This window comes from Gallus gallus, chromosome 2 (genome assembly GCF_016699485.2).
Source record: "Gallus gallus isolate bGalGal1 chromosome 2, bGalGal1.mat.broiler.GRCg7b, whole genome shotgun sequence".
Lineage (NCBI taxonomy): Eukaryota > Metazoa > Chordata > Aves > Galliformes > Phasianidae > Gallus > Gallus gallus.
In genome coordinates, this window is record NC_052533.1 from 26158589 (window position 1) to 26180356 (window position 21768).

General features: G+C 34.6%; 1 protein-coding gene across 9 annotated transcripts in view; it reads right to left on the reverse strand.

Moving 5' to 3' along the window:
* Positions 1 to 268: 268 nt before the first annotated feature.
* THSD7A (thrombospondin type 1 domain containing 7A) overlaps positions 269 to 21768 on the reverse strand; it is a 272803-nt gene continuing 251303 nt past the window's right edge. For 4 of the 9 annotated variants that reach the window (XM_015281884.4, XM_025147356.3, XM_046938330.1 and 1 more), the window contains 9 exons: positions 17409 to 17526; positions 16688 to 16833; positions 15963 to 16137; positions 14478 to 14651; positions 13492 to 13587; positions 9750 to 9832; positions 9204 to 9414; positions 5792 to 5879; positions 269 to 4209 (listed from right to left, as the gene is read on the reverse strand). In XM_015281884.4, coding sequence (XP_015137370.1) covers positions 4125 to 4209; positions 5792 to 5879; positions 9204 to 9414; positions 9750 to 9832; positions 13492 to 13587; positions 14478 to 14651; positions 15963 to 16137; positions 16688 to 16833; positions 17409 to 17526 — 1176 coding nt within the window. In that variant the 3' untranslated portion in view covers positions 269 to 4124. Of the gene's footprint in view, positions 4210 to 5791; positions 9415 to 9749; positions 10958 to 13491; positions 13588 to 14477; positions 14652 to 15962; positions 16138 to 16687; positions 16834 to 17408; positions 17527 to 21768 lie in introns of those variants that run through there. The other 5 variants (XM_040695467.2, XM_040695468.2, XM_046938331.1 and 2 more) reach the window with 5 other exon arrangements.

Consider the following 21768-nt stretch of genomic DNA (forward strand, 5'->3'; position numbering starts at 1 on the left):
TCAGTGAAATCTAGATTCATGCCTTATCCTCCACACACAGTGTTGTCCTGACCTAAAAATGGCAATAAAGTAAGAAAATTTAAAATACAAATGATTTATTGAATATTTATTGATCAAGTAAATATGCATTGTAAACTTATGTCAACAAGACTGCAAGAACAGGTTTTGACTGTATGTCAGAAAGTATTTTTCTTTATTTTTTTAGAGAATGATATTTAAAAATAAGAACGTGTACTAATTTCTTATAAAAAAAAAAAGAGAGAGACTATTTAAAGGGTGCTCATATTTCAGGGACCTGGTTTTTATTGTTGTTCTGTCGCAGAAGACTATACTTCATCAGTTAGAAAAAGACATGAAATGATTTTGTGTTTATATTTATTGTCAGCAATACATCAGTTATGTAAAAATAACCCAGATGAAAATGTAAGACTTGTTACATTTTCATGTCATCTGTATTAACTGAATAAAGCTTAGTGACAATATACACAAATTTGCAGTAGTTGTACGTAAACATTTTGTGCTTTTAAAAAAAAGAAATGTACATAATTTAAAAAATAAAAATGCATTACACAATTTACAAATTAACATTAACAAAAAAAAAAAAAAAGGTAAACATTCCTCAGACACAGCTGCCTCCTTGTTCTACAAAATAAATATTCAAGTAAATTAAGTTAGGCAAAATAAACTCTTACCTTTGGGTGAGCACAATTTACATAAAGGTTAAAAGACAATTTCCATTTAATTCAAGGTATATTTTACAGTGAATTATACACAGAGTTTTTAAATTGGTCTCTTCAGATTGTAATATTGGAAAACAAACTTTATTACATTTTGGCAGGTGAAAGGGAGTTTCAAAATGGATGCTTTATACTAAATATAAACAAGCTTGTGCAGTTGCAACAAAGCTTCAAAAAGAACTAGTCCAGGACTCAAAGCAGACACAGTAATCTAGAAACTACAGATTTAAAAAGGAAAACACAAACCACCACATCAACAGGAAAATGTCTACTTTGCTATTTTCTGAACGGTTTATTTGATCACTTTACTTTCACAATCTAACAATCTACAGTAGTGGCTGCTTTAGGCACTGGATTTGTAGAAGCACTCTGATTTTTAAAGCAAATTGCTTTTCATTCTATACTGATAATTCACTTATTTTTGTGTCAGTGCTAAAGGGCTTAGTCACCTTTGTAACATTTAGCTTAACATAACATTTCAGCCCTCCTTATAGACTAATATTTTTTTTTTCTTGATAAAGAGGGAAGCCATTTTGACTTCACATTTCTGTGCACTTTGTTTGTAAAAAATAAAAATAAAAAATGCACTCTGGATTTTAAATGCAGCACTAGTATGATGCAGATGTGCATCAGCAAAATTCACTGACCCAATAAAACATGAATTAACATACTAAAATACTTGCATGGATTGCAAAGACCAAACATACTTAAATAAACAATCCCCCTTTCTTCAATTGTAAATAGTTTATGGTAATAAACAGGAGATGGCATACCTTTAGCTTCATGTTATTAACTTCTTAGATTTAGGGCATAGAAGTCTTCAAGGTAAGAACTAGGCAACAGCTCCTGCTATGACCTACCAGTATATTAAATAAAGATGACTCACTGCCATTGAAAGAAACCCTGTTCCCTCAATTCTCTATTGGTCCAATACCTTTTCGTAACACAGAATCAGACTTTTTAAAGTACAAAAATCATGATTAAGCTTCGTGTTTCCACGTATTTACTGTTCTTTAAAACTTTATAACTTTTTCATCTTATTTTTTGTATGCTTGGTACGATAGGAATCAATTAGGTTTTTCTTGTTTCTCACTCAAGAATTCTGACTTAATTAATTACATTGAGATTTTTTCTTTCTTTCTTTCTCTCTTTCCTATGGATCTTCACAGAGAAATGCAAGACTGAAGCCCCTAGTTCTGCAATACATGTTAGAATAAACTACTTCTGAGGTAGGGGGGCCATGGCACTTTACCAGCTGTGGATCAAGGTATAAAATGAGAAAATAAACATGTACAAAAGACTGTTACTATCATTCCTCTCTGTTTACCAATCCCATTAAGGAGAATACTTATGCAGTGGCAATAAGATTTATTTATTTATTTATTTTTAATGCGGTAATTCCACATTGGTAATGTAAGCTAGCTAAAAGTTGGATCATTTTTGCTTGGATTGCACAAAATGCACATTGGTTCCAAGAACTGTTCTATATGGAACAAAGATCGGTATTTTTAAGGACTGACGTCATCCTCTTATATCACTGAGAGTTGTCACTGATTTCAGTGAATCTGGGCCAAAGTTTGCAAAGCTGGAATTTTATTCAATATGCAAAAATGGGTGCTTCTTGAGTAAATAGTGTGATGAGTAGGCAGAAATGGTTTAAGTTATAAAAAAGACCTGAGAACCTAATACTGAGCTTTATATAACAATTATTTGTGACAGATTGCTTGATAAAATTTTTTAATTGTATTGCTTAGTAGTGGCACAGTCAGTTATATTTTTGCTTCAGACTATACATAGAAGCCATTTTATGAGAATTATCCTTCTCAGGTCATGAATCTGTAACAGGCATGTAGATACAGTGGCAAGTCAATGAGCTTGATGTCAGAAGCGTAACACTGAAAAGCCATAAGCATGAAAGAGGTTAACAGTAAGCTTTCATACTGCCAGAATTCTTTAAAAAGTTCTGACAATTAAAATGGCAGAACTATTATTGTTTACTTGCCAGTACACTCAAGAGTTTAACTGAATAATTAAAAGAGTCTATCCAATTATCCTAATTAGGAAAGATAAAAAGGGCTCTGAATATATTGCACTGTCAGCAACAGTGAAAATGCTCTCACTAGTGGAAGGAAAAAAAAAAAAAGCAAACCCTTTTTCTTTTAGCTAACAAACAATCAGAATACCTTTTTAGACAATATCACTCAAGATTAGAGGGTGATCACTTTTCTTTTTCTTTTTTTTTCTAACAAAGTTAACAAATATAAAAAATCTAGTCATAAACAGCCTTCAAAGTACAATTAGAAACCAGCAGGACAATCTATACTTGTATAGGTAGATGGGGCAAGAAACTAGACACTTGTATTACTGCCATGATATAGACCACAAATGGCCACTGTGACGAGGATCGGTGTGTACAGTATGTCATTAGCCGATTCCATCCAGTCGCAGTCCAAACCAAACGCTACTCTCTTCAGGATTCAAGACCTGTCTAATTGACACTCCTTGCACAAGATACATCATCATCCTTTCTGAAAAGAGGCGGTTACTATGGCAATACTAGTTAAGTGCATATCATGCTGCACTAATATAGTGCAAAAAATTGCCTTACATGTAGCAAAAAGATGCAGGCAACGGTTTGAGTTAGAGAAAGTAGAAACGTATTGTAACATTTACAGTGGGTATTCTTTTTCCAGACAGCAACCGCTAGAAAATGTTGAATCTGAGAATGCCTCCTTTCTGGATGTGTATATGAGGCCTTTATATTTTGGAGTGATAACAGGGCAGAATTTTGCAAGTGAGTCATTGCCCTCTCAAATGCAGGTTAACACAAGTTGTCATCAACTGTCAAATTGTTGAACTTGCTCATGGGTTAATCTCAGTTAAAAGTTAATGTAATAAGCACTAAATTGCTCTTTAACAAGTATATAATCTGATAGAGTAATACATATTCTTCAACTGAGTATATGCGCTCTGCTTGAATATAAAGAGTCATACAAACTCAGTACAAACTCTTCATGCGTACTGATTATACTTGGTTAATGTTGCAGGGGCTTTCAACTGTTAATACAATATCAGTTACAGTATTCTGGAGACAGAAGTGGTGCTTATAGCTTGTAAGATTGAGGAAAGACCACAAATATCTTCAATTGTAGTGTCTATTAAATTGATTCTCCCAGATTTCTCAGTGTTGATGGTCTAAAGTAAAGCAGTAACGCCTTGAATATCCATAGGCATTATGAAATCCATCCATCTTTATCTACAGTGCAGTTACAAAAAAGAAAGTCAAAACACTTAAATCCACTCCATATAAAATCCCTGTGGCTTTGGATACCTTCTGATTTCAGTCCAATAATTAAGACTCCATTTGTCACCGTGAGAAGTTATATTTTACATATCTGCATCTCCATCATAAGCCAAGGTTAAAGGTTTCAGCCGGTTGTTCTGCCTTCTCTGGGGCTTCTTTGGCTTTTTGCTGAAACAATAAAATAATTTGTAAATAGAACAAGAAACTGATAACAGCAATGATGGATTTCATTCTTAAATTAAAGATGACTGTTGTATTAAGATAGATAATACCTTTGGTTGATCATTTGAAAAAGCTATACACTCAAAACCTTCATGTGGTTCATTAGTTATCACTTTATCAACCCAAAGCAACACCTAATTCAAAGTTCAGTTGTTCAGAAACAGGCTGTTATGGTACTGATGTGACTTGATGAAATTTTTGGCACATAATCATACAAGATCAATCATTTTCCAGAAAAGCCCATAGGCTACATTGCAGTATTTGGTTGTGCATCAATGGAGCAACCAATCAGGTTTTTTTAAATTATGTGACTGAAATCTTCTCTTGACATATTAGGGGTTTCCACCCTAATGTTCCATCTCGTGATTAGTTTTATCTCATACTTTCTGGAGTAACTAAAGTTAATTCCAGATGTTAAAATCAAACCAGTCTTCAGTATCATACATGTGGTTGCTAGCTATAAACATTTTCTATCTATCCTTGACTTAAATTTTAATCCAGCAGTATTTCCAATCCATTTGCTATAGTTTTAAAAAATGTTTAATCCAAATAAAAATGTACATTTATGTATTTTATCCTTAATTAAAATGTATGAGCCTTAGTTCTTGCCTGCTTTTTGAGTATATTATAAGCATTTATTTAAATCAGGCCCCTGCATTCTGTTGTCCAATAAACTTTTATTGGATATGTCAGTCAGGCTGCACAAACCAAAATCTTTGTTTCCAAAACAGCTGTTAGGGGGGCTTGCTGTGGGCACAGTCTGGAGAATGTGGGATAAAGTTAAAAGTTAATGGATTTTCTTTCTTCCAGAAAATATTTTCTTTCTTACCTACACATAAGTGAGATTTTGGAGAAAGTTTACTAAAAAATAAACAAATCCAGAAGCCACCGAAATATTAACTTATGCAGTACAGACAAGATCTTGATGTCTAAGATCATTCTTCCCTCATCTTCTACCTTCACAGTCATCTGGATCAGAAATTCCAAGCAGGATCCTATTAACTTCAGGGAAAACATTCTCAAAAATTACTTGCTTTTGCAAAAATCTTTTTTTTCATGCAGTAACATTTTCAAAAGTATATTTCATGTATGAAAACACATGAGAAAACCTCCAGCCTTACTTTAGTTGTATTTCTCTATATCTCACCAAACACCAAATCAGACTTGCCTGACTATTAAGTTCCCTTTTTGAGACTTCTCCTTGCATTTTGTGATATAGCTGCAATGAAATTACCATGGACAGAGTACAGTCATTCTCAACAGAGATAAACTAAGTGAAAATAAACTGTCCACTAAGATATCCCATATTTGCAAGAAGTTCTGCTGATCTCAAGACAGTCTATCAGTTTATTTATTATCTGGGCTACAACCAGAGCCCATGAACCTCAGCTTGGACAAAAGTACATAGAAATTTAAACATTAGAGTTTACAGACGAAGTCCCTGCAGCCCCTAAAGCTGCAAATATAAATGCTTGTGCTATTACAGTCTGAAAGGGACTGCTTGTTGGTAAATAATCAAAGAACTCACCAGGCTAGATAGATCATAGAAACAATAAAGATGAGTAAAACAAATGCACCAGCAGCTACACCATAAACCCAGGTCTTCAGCCTCCCATCTAAAAGGAATGAATGTTAGTCAGTAGTGTTTCAGTTAGTCTTGCTAAATTATTAGTTCTGATATGGTATAGAAATATAAATTATAAATTTATAATCCAAAATAAATGTCTTCACAAGCAATTAAAGCTTAATAAGTGTAAATACTGTTAAACAACTGAGTGATGGCTTCTGTGTGCTCTTTTGTTCTGCTTTTCAGCTAAAGTCCAGGTAATCTGAATGATGGTAAGGCACAGGCCAAAAACAGCAAGGCAGCAAGTTAGAGCCCCAAGGTACTCAGTACGTGGGTCCACTGCTAAGGGGCAACCCCTTCAGCAGGATAGAAGGGCAGCATCACTTTCTAGTCTACCGCTGGGAAATTAATCTAGTATTTTCATTCTCATTGCTATTTAATTTTCCATTTTAAAATGAATTTAACATGTTTTACCTCATTAGTACCTTTGATACAAATACATAACTTTAACTACTGCAAAAAGTAATACATTTAATTTTATCTAACATCATACACAGGTTTTGTTGTTAGAAAAATCACTTCTCACAGAATAAGCCAAAAAAAAAAAAAAAAAAAAAACACCAAAAAAAGACACCTCATGCTCAGAAATGGAGCAATGGTCTGTTGCTAAGACCCATACTTATGTCTTATGTCTAGCCTGTACAGTTTGTATTTTGGACACGATATCCCTGCAGGCTGATGGATACATCCCACTCTCCTTTTCATCTCGATTCTGGATGCACTTATTTACCCTAGCAAAACCAAGGGAAGAATGGCATGACTTCTGGGGATTTTGCTCTGAACCCTAAATTAGTATGTTGCAACACAAGTTCAGTGCATGCTGTTGGATTTGCTACTTTTTTATGACTCACACATTTCTAAACTGCTTGTTGAAAACATTCTTTTACAGGGGGCATATTGCCTTGTCAAAGAAAATTCCATTAAAAAGTTGAATTATTTCATTTACAAGAGGTAAAATTGTTCTTCCATGGAGCCTTGCATATATTTTCAATATCATGGTAAGCAAACATAGCTAATCTTTTTCTGACCAAATACACATTGCTTTCTGATGCTTTTGTAGAGGCATAAGGCATAACCAGTGCAGCTGATGTTTTTCCAACTTCTGATAAGAACAAAAAACATGCTGAAATTGTTCTAATTCAGAGTAACCATTACTAATGGTGTGCAGTTAATTTTAGGCTTTCTGCAAAGCCTTATAGTCATGAACAACTTAAATAAGACTAATATAAAAACATTTTTGCTTCACTACATTAATGTACATAATGACATTATAACTGATAGTAACCAATATAAGGGAAATAATTGATCAGTTATAGGTAAATTGAACACATCCAAAGATATGATAGCAAGAATGGGAAGAATTCAGATTTCAGTATTAATCTACAATAATAATAATTTTCTTCTCTTGGTTTATTTCTACCAGTAAATGTAACAGGTTTGGGGTTGTTCTGGGTTTGCTTGTTTTAAAATAATAATATCTCACTGAAGAAAAGACAGGCATTATCTTGTGTATGGATTTATTTATATTTGTCAGAATAGGGAACTGCGTTAGTGAGGTCATTTATATTATGAAAACATGGACATCGCATCGCATACAGGCACTCTGAATTCCCTTGGACAGATTATCTCTTGTGTATGAGGGAATGGATGTCTCAAACTCGTCTATTTGTCAAGATACATCAGCAAAGACAGCTGTGAGGAAAAAAACTTTCCTTTCTGGAACTGTAGTATAGTTTGTTGAAGATTGTTGAAGAATTATTTTACACCTAGGCTTGGAAATTCTATGGAAAGGAATAATTATAGCAGAGTAAATAAAATCTTCCTATAAGTTAGCTAATCATGGAATGAAAACAATCATAAATTAGTTCAGTTGAGTATCATTGTTTTTATCTAAACTGAGCAGTGCCACCTTATTAAGTCAGACCAGGAATTACTGGAACATTCATGAGATTTCCTGAAATCTCTCAACTATTTCTTGTTCCAAAAAATATGTCTGAACTCTCACGAGCATCCATGTTCTATACAGTTCAACGCAACTACATGATACTTGCTTATTGTCAGCACTCTGACTGCTACAACAGACCCTATGGCATTTTAATGTGGAATTAGAGTGAATTAAAAATAGCATATTTGTTAAGTTGTTCTTTTTCTTTTTTTTTTTTTTTTTAAAGAGGACCAGAAAATCTTAATTTCTTTTTTAAAATTATTTTTATTGTCGATTAAAGTAATAACTAATTGGAGTAAAGACCATTTTGTTGGAGGTATCAAGTATAGTATGAAAGTACAAATAACAGTCAATATTACTAGGACTAATGAGATCTAACTAAAGTATTTATAACCCAAACCTTATTTAATCTGTTTATTGTAAGTACTGCTGTTCTCAATTTGCAGTGTTTTAGTGTTTGTGCAAGTAAAGATACTGCTTTCAATCTTCATATTTAAAACTTTCGTGGAAGCTTTAGAAATAAACACTAAGACACAAGCGTGTAAAAATATCTAGCGCTATGTGATTTAAAAGACTAGAAAATAATTAATTGTTGTCTATATAATTAACATTAATATAATATGTATAATTAACAAGAATAAAATCTCTTTCTCTGAAAGCATTTTGTCACTGGAACTTTTATTTATATCAGTGATAGTATCAGAAAATATTTACTGAAATCTGATTACATGATGGACCTTATCAAGTATTTTTAATGGGATAACTCTGAGCATATTTCTTACCACCCAAGAGCTTGTTCAGCTCTAAAGAACACGGTCAATAAGAGCAAGCACTTCCTACAGTGATTTAGAGCATGTCTATGATAAATATTATGGTTAGCTCTTGTCTAGCGTGAATTAGTTTAGATATGGAAGAAAAAAACGTCATGTCTATAATGATTGTTTCTCTATGATTCATGCCGTGGCTGTAAACTTCAAGCGATACTTATCCTCTACAGATCTCTGTGCCACCTCCTCACACCTTTTTCAGTGGCACTATCAATTATGGTCGCATAATTTAATATCCAAGCTTGCACCTTTGCTGTTAATACTCATCTGAAGTCACATTTTGAATAGATTCTGTGAATTTTAACAGGTATCGGGAATTAAAAGAAATCTTTTGGAATGCAAAATATCATTAGATATGTTGATGGGCCAGCAGAAAATGGCAGCAATTTACTATTGTCTCTTTCTCTCTTTTGAGTTAGGTGTTTGTCTTCTTAAATGAGCACTTAAGGATTTTTCTTTTCTTCCCTGTCATCACAAATATATGAATGCCAGGCCCTGCAGAAGTAGTTAGCATTATGAACTGCTCATTGCATGACTTCACCTGGCCCAAAAGGCTGTAGAAACCAGGTCCTTCCTCGTCCTGACAGGTTAGTGGAGGGCTGGGTAGGGTTCACAGCTCGACTGGTTTTCACATCTCCCTTTTTGTCCTCCATGGTGGGAATCACCACCACTGGGATGAGAGTGCACTGTTCGAGTGTGCCATCGGAGGACATTACTTCAGTGTATCCATCTTCGCAACTGCATGTTCTAGTCTGTAGGGAACAAGTGTTTTACACTGTGTAGCAGAAAAACAAGTTTTCCATGGGCTATAAAGCATAACAACAAGGACGACTGGAAGATAAGTTTGTTTTGATGAATGCTAGCCTGGAGAGTACCTCCTCACATATTTTTATGTAGTATCATAGCAAATGAACAGAGATTATTCAATATTTAATTGAGTGGTAGAAAACAGTCTAAGGTTGATTTTATCAAAGCAATGGTCAAAAATCCCTGAATATACATTTGTTGGCACAATCTTTGCAATGCAGAGAGATGTGTGGGAAAGCCCTCATGGGGTTGTTTAATGCTCTGATGCATTAGCACATACCTCACTGCAGTAAGCGTGGGGTTGGCTGCATGGTGGGTTACATGACCTGTCAGCATCTGGTTGGCGCATCACTAAGCAGCCTCCTGTAGGACAGAAAATCATATTTTGACATGGTAATACCTCTCCTCTAATGAAAATACTGATGCCATTATTTCCTACAGTATGTCATGGATTACCGTTTTATTATTAAACTGAATTTAAGACTCTTAATCCTAGGGGAAGGATAATTTGTCTCAAGTATTTTTCATTGGTACAGTAAGGATATAGCATGTAGATTTCCATTTATTCACATTTTTGAAAACTAACATTTGTCAAGTAATCTTTTCACTCTTTGTTACTTTGCTGGGTTGCACAAATAAAAAAGTTTAAATATTTTGTTGTGCTTGAAGAAACAGATTTGGGTTTTCTAGGGCCCTCCTAATAACTATCATATTAAAACTGTGGCCACAAAGAAAATAAAGGCATGTTTTTGATTTATCTCTTTGCTGCCAAATTGAAAACAAAGTATTCATTCAGTTTATGAGTTTATGTTTTCTGATGTTCCTCATTAGTTAATTTTACTCACACTATAGTTTTGCCTCTTCTGAAGCTATATTCCGTTCTAGTCTAAGAGATCTTTTACAGAAGTGAAGAACATATACTGAATGCTATGATAGAAAGTGGCTATCAGGGTTTTTTTCCTTTCTATACTGCCCTAGCTCTCCTTGCTACATCTTTATTTACAGCGCAGTTATTGTTATGGACCAATACACACAATCAGGCTTTCACTATCATTTCAGCCAGGTTGACTACAAAATATATTTAGAATCAGTTTGAATGTATCTGAATTTCCCTCCATCGTTCAGAAAGATATACAGTACATGCTTTAACATTTATTTTGCAACAGGACAACTTATCTTGCATCTCCCAAATTAACTATATTTTTATACTGGTGTGATATGATGATGAAATCCTGATAGCTGACATTGGTCACAATCACAGCAGATGCAGTTAGATGTGGTTATATAGATCAAATTGTTAACGGGATGGCTGATGAGGAAGAAAATAAACCCTGCTGGTTGCCATCAGTTTTTCTCACCCCCAGAAAGGAAAATTGTGCATCCTAGCATATAAATCACATGCCTGTGAGAATCTACGTAATAAAGTATCAGTCATCCAAGCAAGCTGAAGAAGGAAATAGTAGCTTCATCGCACGTAGGAAACAACACCTTCAAGTAAAAAACAACTATTCAGCACAGTAATATTGTACAAGTAAATAAATAAAGGCCTAAAAATAGGAACAAAACTCACGATAACAATATCTGAATTTAAACACACTATTTTAGAGCCAGATGTGCAGCAAAAGGCATTAAAGAAATACAGTCATCTAAAATATGGGTTGATTCTAGACCAAATTAAGTAACTTCGATTCAAATCAATCACATGTGTATCTACCACTTTGAGCTTTTCAATACTACAGTATATACAAACCATGCTCAAAAAAACTTTGAACGTGAATTTACAGTCTGCTTCATAATTGTACACTTCATGCAGAGAAGTTCTCACAGAGCATTACATTCAAGTGCTTTCTTTGAAATAAATCACGAATATATCAAAAACATAGTTTGTACTGCATGGGAACAGTTGATCACAGTCTCTGGAATTTTCCATTTGTCTTCATTTCAAATCAGAAAAGTACCACAGCCTAAAACCACATACAGAACAAATTCTTAAAAGAGATACAATATAGAACCTAGCTTAGTCTGCCATGGAGGTCCTGTTAGGAGTTAGAAAGGTTCATGGATTCATTTTGTCCTGTCTATAGTAGGTTTTTGTTCCTGTTGTTAACACAATAATCTATTAAGATGCTTAAAGTGGAGATCTTCCCATCTTTCTCTTGTCTGCTTGCCTTCGAATGTTTTTCCTGAAATTGGATTATCAAGGCAGGCATTGTATTCTGCTAAAGTCCCACCACTGCAGGAGACAAGTATGTGAGCTAGCACTTTTTAAAATAACTTTTAGCTTATTTCATTACTCAGTCTTATAGATTCCCACTATTTTCATGTAATATTGCAGTTCTCCTTTGAGGTGAATGCATTCTCAAATATTTAATAAATATAGCTAAGGACATTTAATTAAATTAATAAGGTAAGTCTTTAGAGTCTAACTTACCCCCATAACCATCCATTCTCATCTCAGTTTTGATCTATTAACATCTGTCTTTCTGATAGATTGTTATCTGCTTTGCAATTTCCATCTCTTCTCGACTGAGTAAAGCTAATGCATATTTCTCTGGTATACTAAATGGACTAGATCTAGATCGATCGGTTTTCCTTAGTAAATAGGTGATTTCCATACACTTGTTTCTCTGTTACACTATTCTTTAGGTAATCAAGAATAATTTATTATTATTGTTGTTGTTATTATTTCCTACTTTTCATGCATGTCCATGTTTTATAAATGCCAAATTATCATTTATTTTAAAGCAGTTTTGAAGAATAAACAAATCTTAAAATCAGAAAATAATTACTAGGCCCCGTTAAATAATGTAAAACTCCCAGAACTTTCATTTCAGAAGAATCAGTTCCACTTACATTTATTTATGTTTATATAAGAGAGTATCATAAAAAATCTGTCAGCAACACAAAGTTGTACACTGAAATTTATCACATGGCTGTATTCAAGAGAACAAACTGTTATTTATATGTGAATGCCCAGGATTTATAAATGTAGTTTGCTTTTTAATATCTTAGAGCCTTAATCTCCAAAGTGAGAGATTTAAAATTCTCTAGGACATTTAACAGATAATTTCATATATTTATATCAACAAAAAATGTGACTTAAAGATGCCCTGTTGCATCTGATGTGAAGATGATGTATTTTAGTAGTTTTACAGCGCAAAATGACACTTAGAAAAGAGACTTTGTACTACCAAAAGTTATTTTAACACCTTGTAAAAATGATACAAAGATTTCATTTCTTTGAATGAATCAAAATACAGTTGTGATGTATTCCATCATGAATCAGAACTTGCCCTCCTTGACCTGACAGGAGCTGGAACTGAGGGTGTGTTTATAATCACCTCAGCTGATATCAAAATATTTTAAAAAACCAATGCATTGCATAGATTACAATAATTCCTAATTCTGATAAATAAATTCATGCAAATGAGATATGTATGAAGATTTTCTTGAATTCAGGCACCTCAGTCATTCATTTAAGATGTTTTGTAGCTTAGTTTATGTCAAAAGAAATTCCATCCAATCATCATCCACTGAAATATCCTGCTATTCATTTATGTCATTGATGTAAAGTAACAAATTTATATTAACGTATTTATTAAAATGTGTTATAATTTTCAGAAATGCATATGATAAATGTCTATTGCCTAACACTGCATCTGTCTCTGCCTCTGTATATGCACTGTACATTGATAAGTAAAAGTTATCTTTGCTGTAGGGCTTGAAATGTGAAATTTAGAACTATATAGATGGTTGTAGAAATAGACAATGTACAACATTCCAGGTCAAATATAGGAGATAGTATTTGTATTTACTTTTACATGCTATATAATTCTGGAACAGAGCAGACGTCTTTAGTATACAAAAACATGATGATTCAATACAACAGCATACTGATTCATACATCAGGAACAAGTGTTTTTATCAGATTATTTTTTAAAAATATTCTCATTTTGGGAAAAAAAAAATGTATTATCCACTTATTTTCCAGGCTTTTGTGTGTATGTAAAACAAATAGTTACCTGTGACATTTAAGCCATCTGACCTTTGGCACCACACAGTTCGAGAAGACCCCTTCCACGGGCTAGCCATCCACTTGTATTCATAGCAGTGGCCATCTATACAGAAAACATTCACTTTTTAAGAGATTCAGTGACAAGACTTCAGCCTACCACTGGCTGCAAGTAGACAGCATACATTAAGTTTAATGGCTTTTATGGTGTCCTTTCACCCAGCAACTCAGAAAGGTGTACTGTACACATAGAAGTCTGCACTTACTGGATGCATACAGAATAGAACAGATGTCTCCTGGACACTAAATAATAATGTTCATACACTGGATGTGGAGTAAGACCAATATAGTTAATAGGCAAAACAGACATTTCCAGCAACCTCCTAACAGTTGTGGCCCATCGGTTATGTGTCAGCTTTCTTTCTTGGTAAAGCTATTCTGTAGTTACTATTCCAGTGTATGGTAAAGTAGGCTTGGCTGTATCTGGCTTCACATCTCTACTCCGCTGAGCACATCTCGTACAGTCTGGGATAAAATATGAAGTCTTTCTGTACCTTAGCTGTCCAATAAAATTTCTTTCTGATTAATCTGTTTGGTGTCTAAATGGACAGGAAATGTCTTTTCTTAGGTATTTTGCTCAGTACTAGCAGTAAGACAGACAGGATTCTAAATTTGGTTATGCATCATAATATACTTTTTTAAATTAAGAAATTATCAAGCAGATAAAGCAACTATTTTTTTCGCAAATCTTGAAAAGGTATTTCATTATTTAAGAAGGATTAAAAAAATGTTTTTGAAGTGGAAACATATAATAGTTAAATTTTCCAAGTTTTTCTGGTACACAGTTGATATTTGGAAAATAAAAATTAAGTGCATTTCTATGTCCACCAAATCCATATTTTCCTAATTTTGACAGCCTCAGCAGAAAGAAAAGAAACATACTGTAATTCTGTATTTTTTTATTACAGGAAGAGAGATGTGTATTTTGGTGCTTACCATTGCATGGTCTTGTCTCCAAAGCTTGTTCTGGACAAAGATGTTGATTCTCTAAATCCTGAATGATTACTGCCCGAGATCGGACTTGTATGCCTCCGAAGCCAAGATCCTCACCATTAACACAGGTTAGCTGACAAAGGCTCCATTCTGACCACTCTTTCAAATAACAGTCCCCTGTAAATTTTATTAGAAGATAAAACATCATTGATGTATGTGAAGAGCTTCTGACAGTAAGTATGACTTAGAAAAACTGCCCAAATCCTTTTGTTAATATTCTCTCTAGTTCTTTTCATTCTGACTTTTAAACATGACTAATACAAAAGAGAAGATAATATTCTGAGCTTTTCTAGGTGTTTCTGTGAGGCAGAAAATAATAAAGAAGATAAAAAATCTATTTGTTGAAGAGCAGGATGTGTTTCTGTAGCATTCCCATAAGGTCAGACTCATTTTCAATTTCTGATGACACTCCTCATAATGTTTGGATTTAATGAATATTAGGGTATTTTACGTTGTGTATCTTAGGCTAATTTTATACATCTATTATATATTATAATAATATATAATTATATATATAATTATAATTATATATATAATTATAATAATAATTATATTATTATCTACATCTTATTATTACTTCCCTTTGATACTAGAAAGAGAAAGCATTGTTGAGTTTTAAAAAAATTGTCACATACCCTCATGCAGAAGCACTTTAAACAGACAGCAGAAACTACTACCGATGCATTCTTTATAAGAATGGGAAATGAGAAAGTGATTAATATGTCTATTCCACTTATTCCAGGGTAGTATAGTAGAGATTTGCAAAATGTAATTTTTTGGAGTAAAAATAAAAAATAAATTCTACTAATAAATTAGAGAGACTGACTAAAGAAAATTTGAGGAGGATCTTCAAAATAACATCAACAGACTATTTTGTAAAAGATGCAGTATCAAATGGACTATACACAGACTCATTAATAAACCTCTTAGTTCTCATTATTTCAGTGAAAGAGTTATTAAAAATTAAAGCTACCTTGTACTGTAGTGATGAAAGATGTAATCAGCACTGTGTTGACCAGCTGCCTGATTAATTAAGGTATTTTATTTGCCAACATTAGGAAAGCACGTGAAGAAATGAATAATTGAAGAACTGATGTATACATAATAGGAAAGCAAGCAGAGATTTTTGGAAACATTAGCTGGAACGTATCATTAGCACATCCCCATAGGGCAGTTATTCTTACTGGCTAAATGTGAGACTGCTGAAGAACAGGTTCATACTCAGCAAAATTTAAAATCCAGTAGTAAGCAGTAGTGAATCCACCACCAGAGTAACTCAAATGGTCATTTGATAGATTTGTCCAATCAGTAAAGTATGTGAAAAATATTTTATTGCCTGTGGCTCATCATAGACACTGATAACTGTAATTTGAAAGGAGTAAACCGAACAATCTTGAAATGTAATGTTTATTTGAATAGCTCTCTTACCTGGACAAGGGACAGTGCATGTTTCCTCAAGTATCATCTTCTTATTACCATCTATAATAGGCTCTATTTCTCCACAGAATTCCTCATCTACTATTTTGCCTACATCTTCAATGGATCCATCAAAAACTACACAGGAAATATTTCGCACTCGTGTGCCCTCTCCACACTGAGCATCCTGGGGAAGGAGAATATACATGGATGCTGTACATTGGAAAGTGTCAAAAGGCTGAATTTGAGCTACATATCATTGTATCTCCTATAATTTTTTGCCAAAATATGTGTTCATTTGAGTAGGGGAAAGAAAAATTTGAAACTAAAAAAAAAAAATCTGTTGTCACCATTGTTTCTTAATGTATGGATCTAGCTTGTGCTTTTAAATTGCAATCATGGCAGTATCTTAAGAGAAGATCTCTTCTAGGATAAGGCTTTTATTTTTCAATAAGGATGCTCATCTGTTACCACATATATTCTTTTATAATGTAAGGATTTCAGTTATTAGCAAAGATGTCACTGAAGTACCAAACTTCACCTTTGTACTTTGAATGTCTGTAGGACATTGTTATACCTGCTGACAAATATGAACACTAAAAATAAATCTTCACATTTTTTGTATAAAATATGCGGAAGTAAACTGATTACAATGCTTCAAAACAGATATCTGGGCATATTTCAAACATGCCTAGATATGTGAGCTCCATAATTTCAATGTCCACTGTGGGTTTTACCTCTACTTTGCATGCTGACCATTGACCATACTGCCATTGATAACAAGGCTTTACTGGACAGGGTTTGAATTGTTCCATCTGAGAAGGACAAGGCCTCCCATCACCCTGAAATGGTTGATTTATGGTCCTTCTTCTGATCATTTTTCCTGCAAATGAGAAACAGCAATATAGGTAATTGCAAAGTGGCTAGACTGATTTATTCTTCAAGATGGTTCTATGTTGGTAAAAAGCATAGTGTTTGAATAATGTAATTTTTTCATATTTGACAAATTGGAGAGTAAAGCAAATCCGTTGGCTCTTGCCTGTTACATGGATTTTCTTACTTTACATTTTCTGAGTCAGACATTTTATGTTCAGTACAGCATGAAGTACTGCATGAAGGAGGATGTTTGATCAGGATTTCAGATTACTCCTGTAATAGCAAAAAAAAAAAAGAAAAAAGAAAGAAAAGAAAGAAAAAAAATATGTAGTAAATTCCCAGTTCAGAAGCCTGGGGAAAAATACTCCTTCTGAAGACGATAAAATGTTTATGACAGTTCTGTGGAGATACTGACTCTTCATCTGGAGTTTTCTGCTGTTTTTCCCCTGAGTTAATACAGAATTATGTGTAGGGAAGGGAAAAGGAAAATGAAAGGACAAGGGGAAGGGAAGGGGAATGGAAACAGGAAGGGGAAGGGAGAGAAAACTCAGTCTTTAAAATATTCCAAGATTACATACAGACCTGTAAGGCCACATGTTTGAGAGCAGTCAGACCAAGACGACCAGTCAGAGAGCTGACAGTTCACAGGACATTCTACTACACAGGATATATTCATTTGCCATGTCTTTTCCAAGCCAAGCTAGAAGAAAATATCCAATGGTTAGCATGTAATGTTCAGTCTGTGCCAGCAGTGCTGAGTATTTATCTGGACAGGGTGAATCTGAAACAAGTAAGCTTTAAGTAAACATGAGATAATTCCTAAATAAAAAGTAGAACAATTAGGATATTTTGAATCTCACTTCAGAGAATCACAGAATAATCTAGGTTAGAAACTATATCATTACAGTCTTTGTGTCCAGCCATGAAACCGATGGAATGAATCCCATCACTAAATCATATCCCTGTCTATTTAACACCTGCAAGGATGAGGATTTCAGAACTTCCCTGGGCAGTCTGTTCCAATGCCTGATCAACCTTGTCAATACTTAACCTAAACCCCTTTGAGATGGCTTCCCAACACACTATCCCACAACACCTGAGAAAAAGGGCTGGCGCTTTCTTCCTGTAACCTTCTTTCAGGTAATTGTAAAGAGCAATGAGGTCTCTCCTCAGCCTTCTCTTCTTCAGACTAAAAACTGAAGTTCTCTCAGTTACTCCTCATATGTCCTGTTTTCTGGTCCTTTCAGCAGCTTCATCGCTCTTCTCTGCATGCACTCAAGCAAGTCAGTGTCCTTCTTGTAGTAAAGGCCCTAAAACTAAACACGATATTGAAGAAGTGGTCTCACCAGTGCTGTGTACATAGGGACAATCTCTTCCTTATTCCTACTGGCCACACTATTTCTGATCATCATAGAATCATCATAAAATCATTTGACTTGGAAGGGACCTTTAAAGGTCTTCTAGTCCAACAATCCTTCAGTGAACAGGGACAGCTACAGCTTGATCAAACCCTGAATGTCTCCAAGGATGGTGCATCTACCACCTCTCTGGGTAACCTGTTCCAGTGCTTCACTAATCTCATCATAAATATCTTTCTCCTTATATCCAATCTAAATCTCCCCTCTTTTAGTTTGAAACCATTTCCCCTTGTTCTATCACAGCAGAACCTGTTAAAGATCTTGTTATCTTACAGCCCACTCTTTAGATACAGAAAGACAGCTATCAAATCTCTCCAGAGCCACAACTATCTCAATCTGTCCTTGCAGAGAAAGTGGTTCATTCCTTGGATCATTTCTGTGGCCCTCCTCTGAACTCAGTCTAACAGGTCTGTGTCTCTCCTGTGCTGAGGACTCCACATCTGGATGCAGTACTCCAGGTGAGGTCTCACCAGAGCAGAGGGGCAGGATCACCTCCCTTGAATGCAGGCCAGGATGTCATTTGCCCTTTTGGTCAGTTGAGCACGCAACAAAGTCTCAGTGGCAACACAGTCCTAATGGCATATACTGACTTTTAAATATATTCTCAAATCTTCTTTTATATAAATATTTTCTAAACAATAGCTTATAAAATGAAGACTTCAGCTTGTACTTTTACTTTATACTGTGGTGGTAAAATCATTAATATTTAGAATAATAAAATCATAGAATACCCAAAGTTGAAAGGGACCTACAAGAATCACTGAGTCCATCTGTTGGGTCTTTAAGTTTTGAGAGATTTGGCTAAGAAATTTATCCTAACTAAAAGAACACTCCTCTCAAAACTTATCAGCCTGATTGTTTCCAACTTCTGCTTCTGAGCTAAGATAACACTGGGTGTGCCATTACTACAGACTCCATCAAGAGCCATTTCTCCATATTGTCACATTTTTCTATTTAATTCTTTCTCAGAACTGGTGCAGTGAAAAAACTATTTAAGGAGTCCATCCCTCCCAGGTTTTGTTAATATATAATTGATTGTCTGCAGTCCTTCCCTTCCAAGGATGGATATCTGTCTTTTTTAACATTGGAATGATTGCTTTTCTTCAACTCTTCCTTTCTCCTGAAATAGCATGTGTTGAGTCTCCGCAACCACTTGTCAGAGAACATCGGCATAGAGAATGAGACATTGTCCAAATGTTCTCTACCTCTGATCACAGTTGATAAATCTTCTCTCTGACTTGTCTTAAACTGTAAGTGCATTATGCAGTTGGAGGCCCTATAGTCTTAACTATACAATAAGTAAGGGACAAAACAATCTGTGATGTGTTATTAAAGTATTTTGAAATAAGAGTATATACTTAACTATCAGGTATTAACAGCTTTATTCATTTCAAGGCTGCCCCCTGTCATTGAAAATGGTATTCTGAAATTAGTATTACTTAGCAACTGATGCTGGGAGCAGAGTTCAAAACTAAGAAAAGGAAGAGACTGAGCATACATTTAACAGAGTGTTTGTAGAAGACTGCAGATGCAGCAAGTTTTTAAGAGCTCAATAGAAACTGAACAAGTTAATGGCAGAATGATCTGGAGGTTTAAACACTCAGAAACCACATCTGGCAAGCACAGTCCAATAGCTAAAAACAGGTGGAGGATGAGAGAATAGATGGAAACTCGCGTATGTCTCTATGCCTTATTCTTTTCTTGGCATCTGCTTATGCCTCTCTTGTTTGTTTCTTTGTAGGCTTTTGCTGCTGCTTTTAACACGGTTTGTAATCCTATTACATATAATAACACCATCCATTCCACTGCTTGCAAAAACAATAACATGACATTGACATTGTAAATTGATAGTGACAATGATTTGTTCTAAAAAAAAAAAAAAAAAAACATCAATATATGTTTTTCTGAAAACAAACAAACAAACAACAACAAAAACAAAAGAACAACTTTGCTGTATAGGAAGAAGATATCACCAGTACATTTGATACAAAAGCTGCAAACAGTGGAGGAGAATGAGGGAAGGGGATGTGGGAACAGACTCACATGTTCTCTCACATAGGTTCTATACTAAGTTCTAGGGGCTGAATTCAGTGAAACACTAAAAAATGATGCAATCCCCGTAGGGAAGTGCCAATCTGTGCTTAGAGACAATGGTCCGCATGGATATTCAGCCTGATTTTGTAAAGCCATTTCTATGTTCTTATGAACTCTTGTGCTCCAGATATCCCTCAGTCAAGGAGGAAGAGATATTCTGTCTAATAAGATAGAATACAACTGGAGGCATAAATATTAGCATGAAAATAAAAATCCCTGCAACCTGCATAGCTTCAAAATGAGTTATAAAAGGTATGATATAAAATGTGAAGGAAAATCAGTTCTGCTAATATGAAGAGATCTACAGTTTCCCAGCATAAAAGACGGTCCTATTCACTGGCCTTCATCAGTGAACCTTGATCGTCTTTGAGGTCTTTCAGAATTCCAAAAGGCTACCAATATCTGTAAGTAGATAAATCCTGCCTCATGTTGTTTTTCTTTTAAAAAAGCCAACTAGGCTTTTGAAAACCTATTAATTTTAACAACTGTAAAGGTTAATGGCATGAAACTAGCAGTTAAGGCTTTAAAAAGGAAATAAACTCACAATTTCCTACTTAAATGCAAGCATAAAGCAATTATTAGGCACAATATTAGCATATATTTCATAAATAAACTAACAAAAGTACTGGAAATGTCTTATCCTGGTAGACTCACCAAGTCTTAAATTTGCATATGTAGTACTGTATATTGAGACAAATGAGATTTTAGACCTCTGTTCTGCTTTATATATCAAAGAATGGGTTCAGGGCTTTTTGCTGTAGCACAGTGTAACCTTGATTATCCAGCTATTGCACGCGTCAACATCTGAAACTTTCAGGTCATCTGGAACTCGGATAGTTAGGAAACCATAAAATTGTCTTTGAAGTCTGCTTTTGGGTCAAATCTTCTGACCAGAGGCTCAAAATCTACTTAATTTCTGGCAATTGCATGAACATGACTGTTCTCTTTTAGGACTGACCTTCTCAGCTGGACCTTGGCAGCTAGAGAAGCAAAAGCCCAAGACGTTAAAGGTGAAGAGGAGAAAGTTGAAGGCCAGACTACCTGTAGGGATCTGACAGCTGCATGTGTTGGGTGCTGATGTGCTGCTGAAATGGATTTGAGGAACAATTTGTCTGCTCTAATTTGATATTAATCCCATATTCTTTTTTCATCCCTCTCCATCATCTGATGAATCAGAGTTCACAATGCAGATCTTAGAAAATGTGGCTGGCAAAAAATTTGGAAACGTAATCTGAAAAGGTTGCTGGACAAGTTACAGATGAGTTTTGGTTTCTGATGAGTGAATGTCAAGTACTTAAGTTACACCGAATCCTAGCACAGAGTCCTTTATTTTTGGCTTTACATGCCAGAGGAGGCAGATTGTCAGACCAACATGTACTATTAATCCTGTGATAACCAAAAATTTGTTTATAGATATGTTTCATATGACC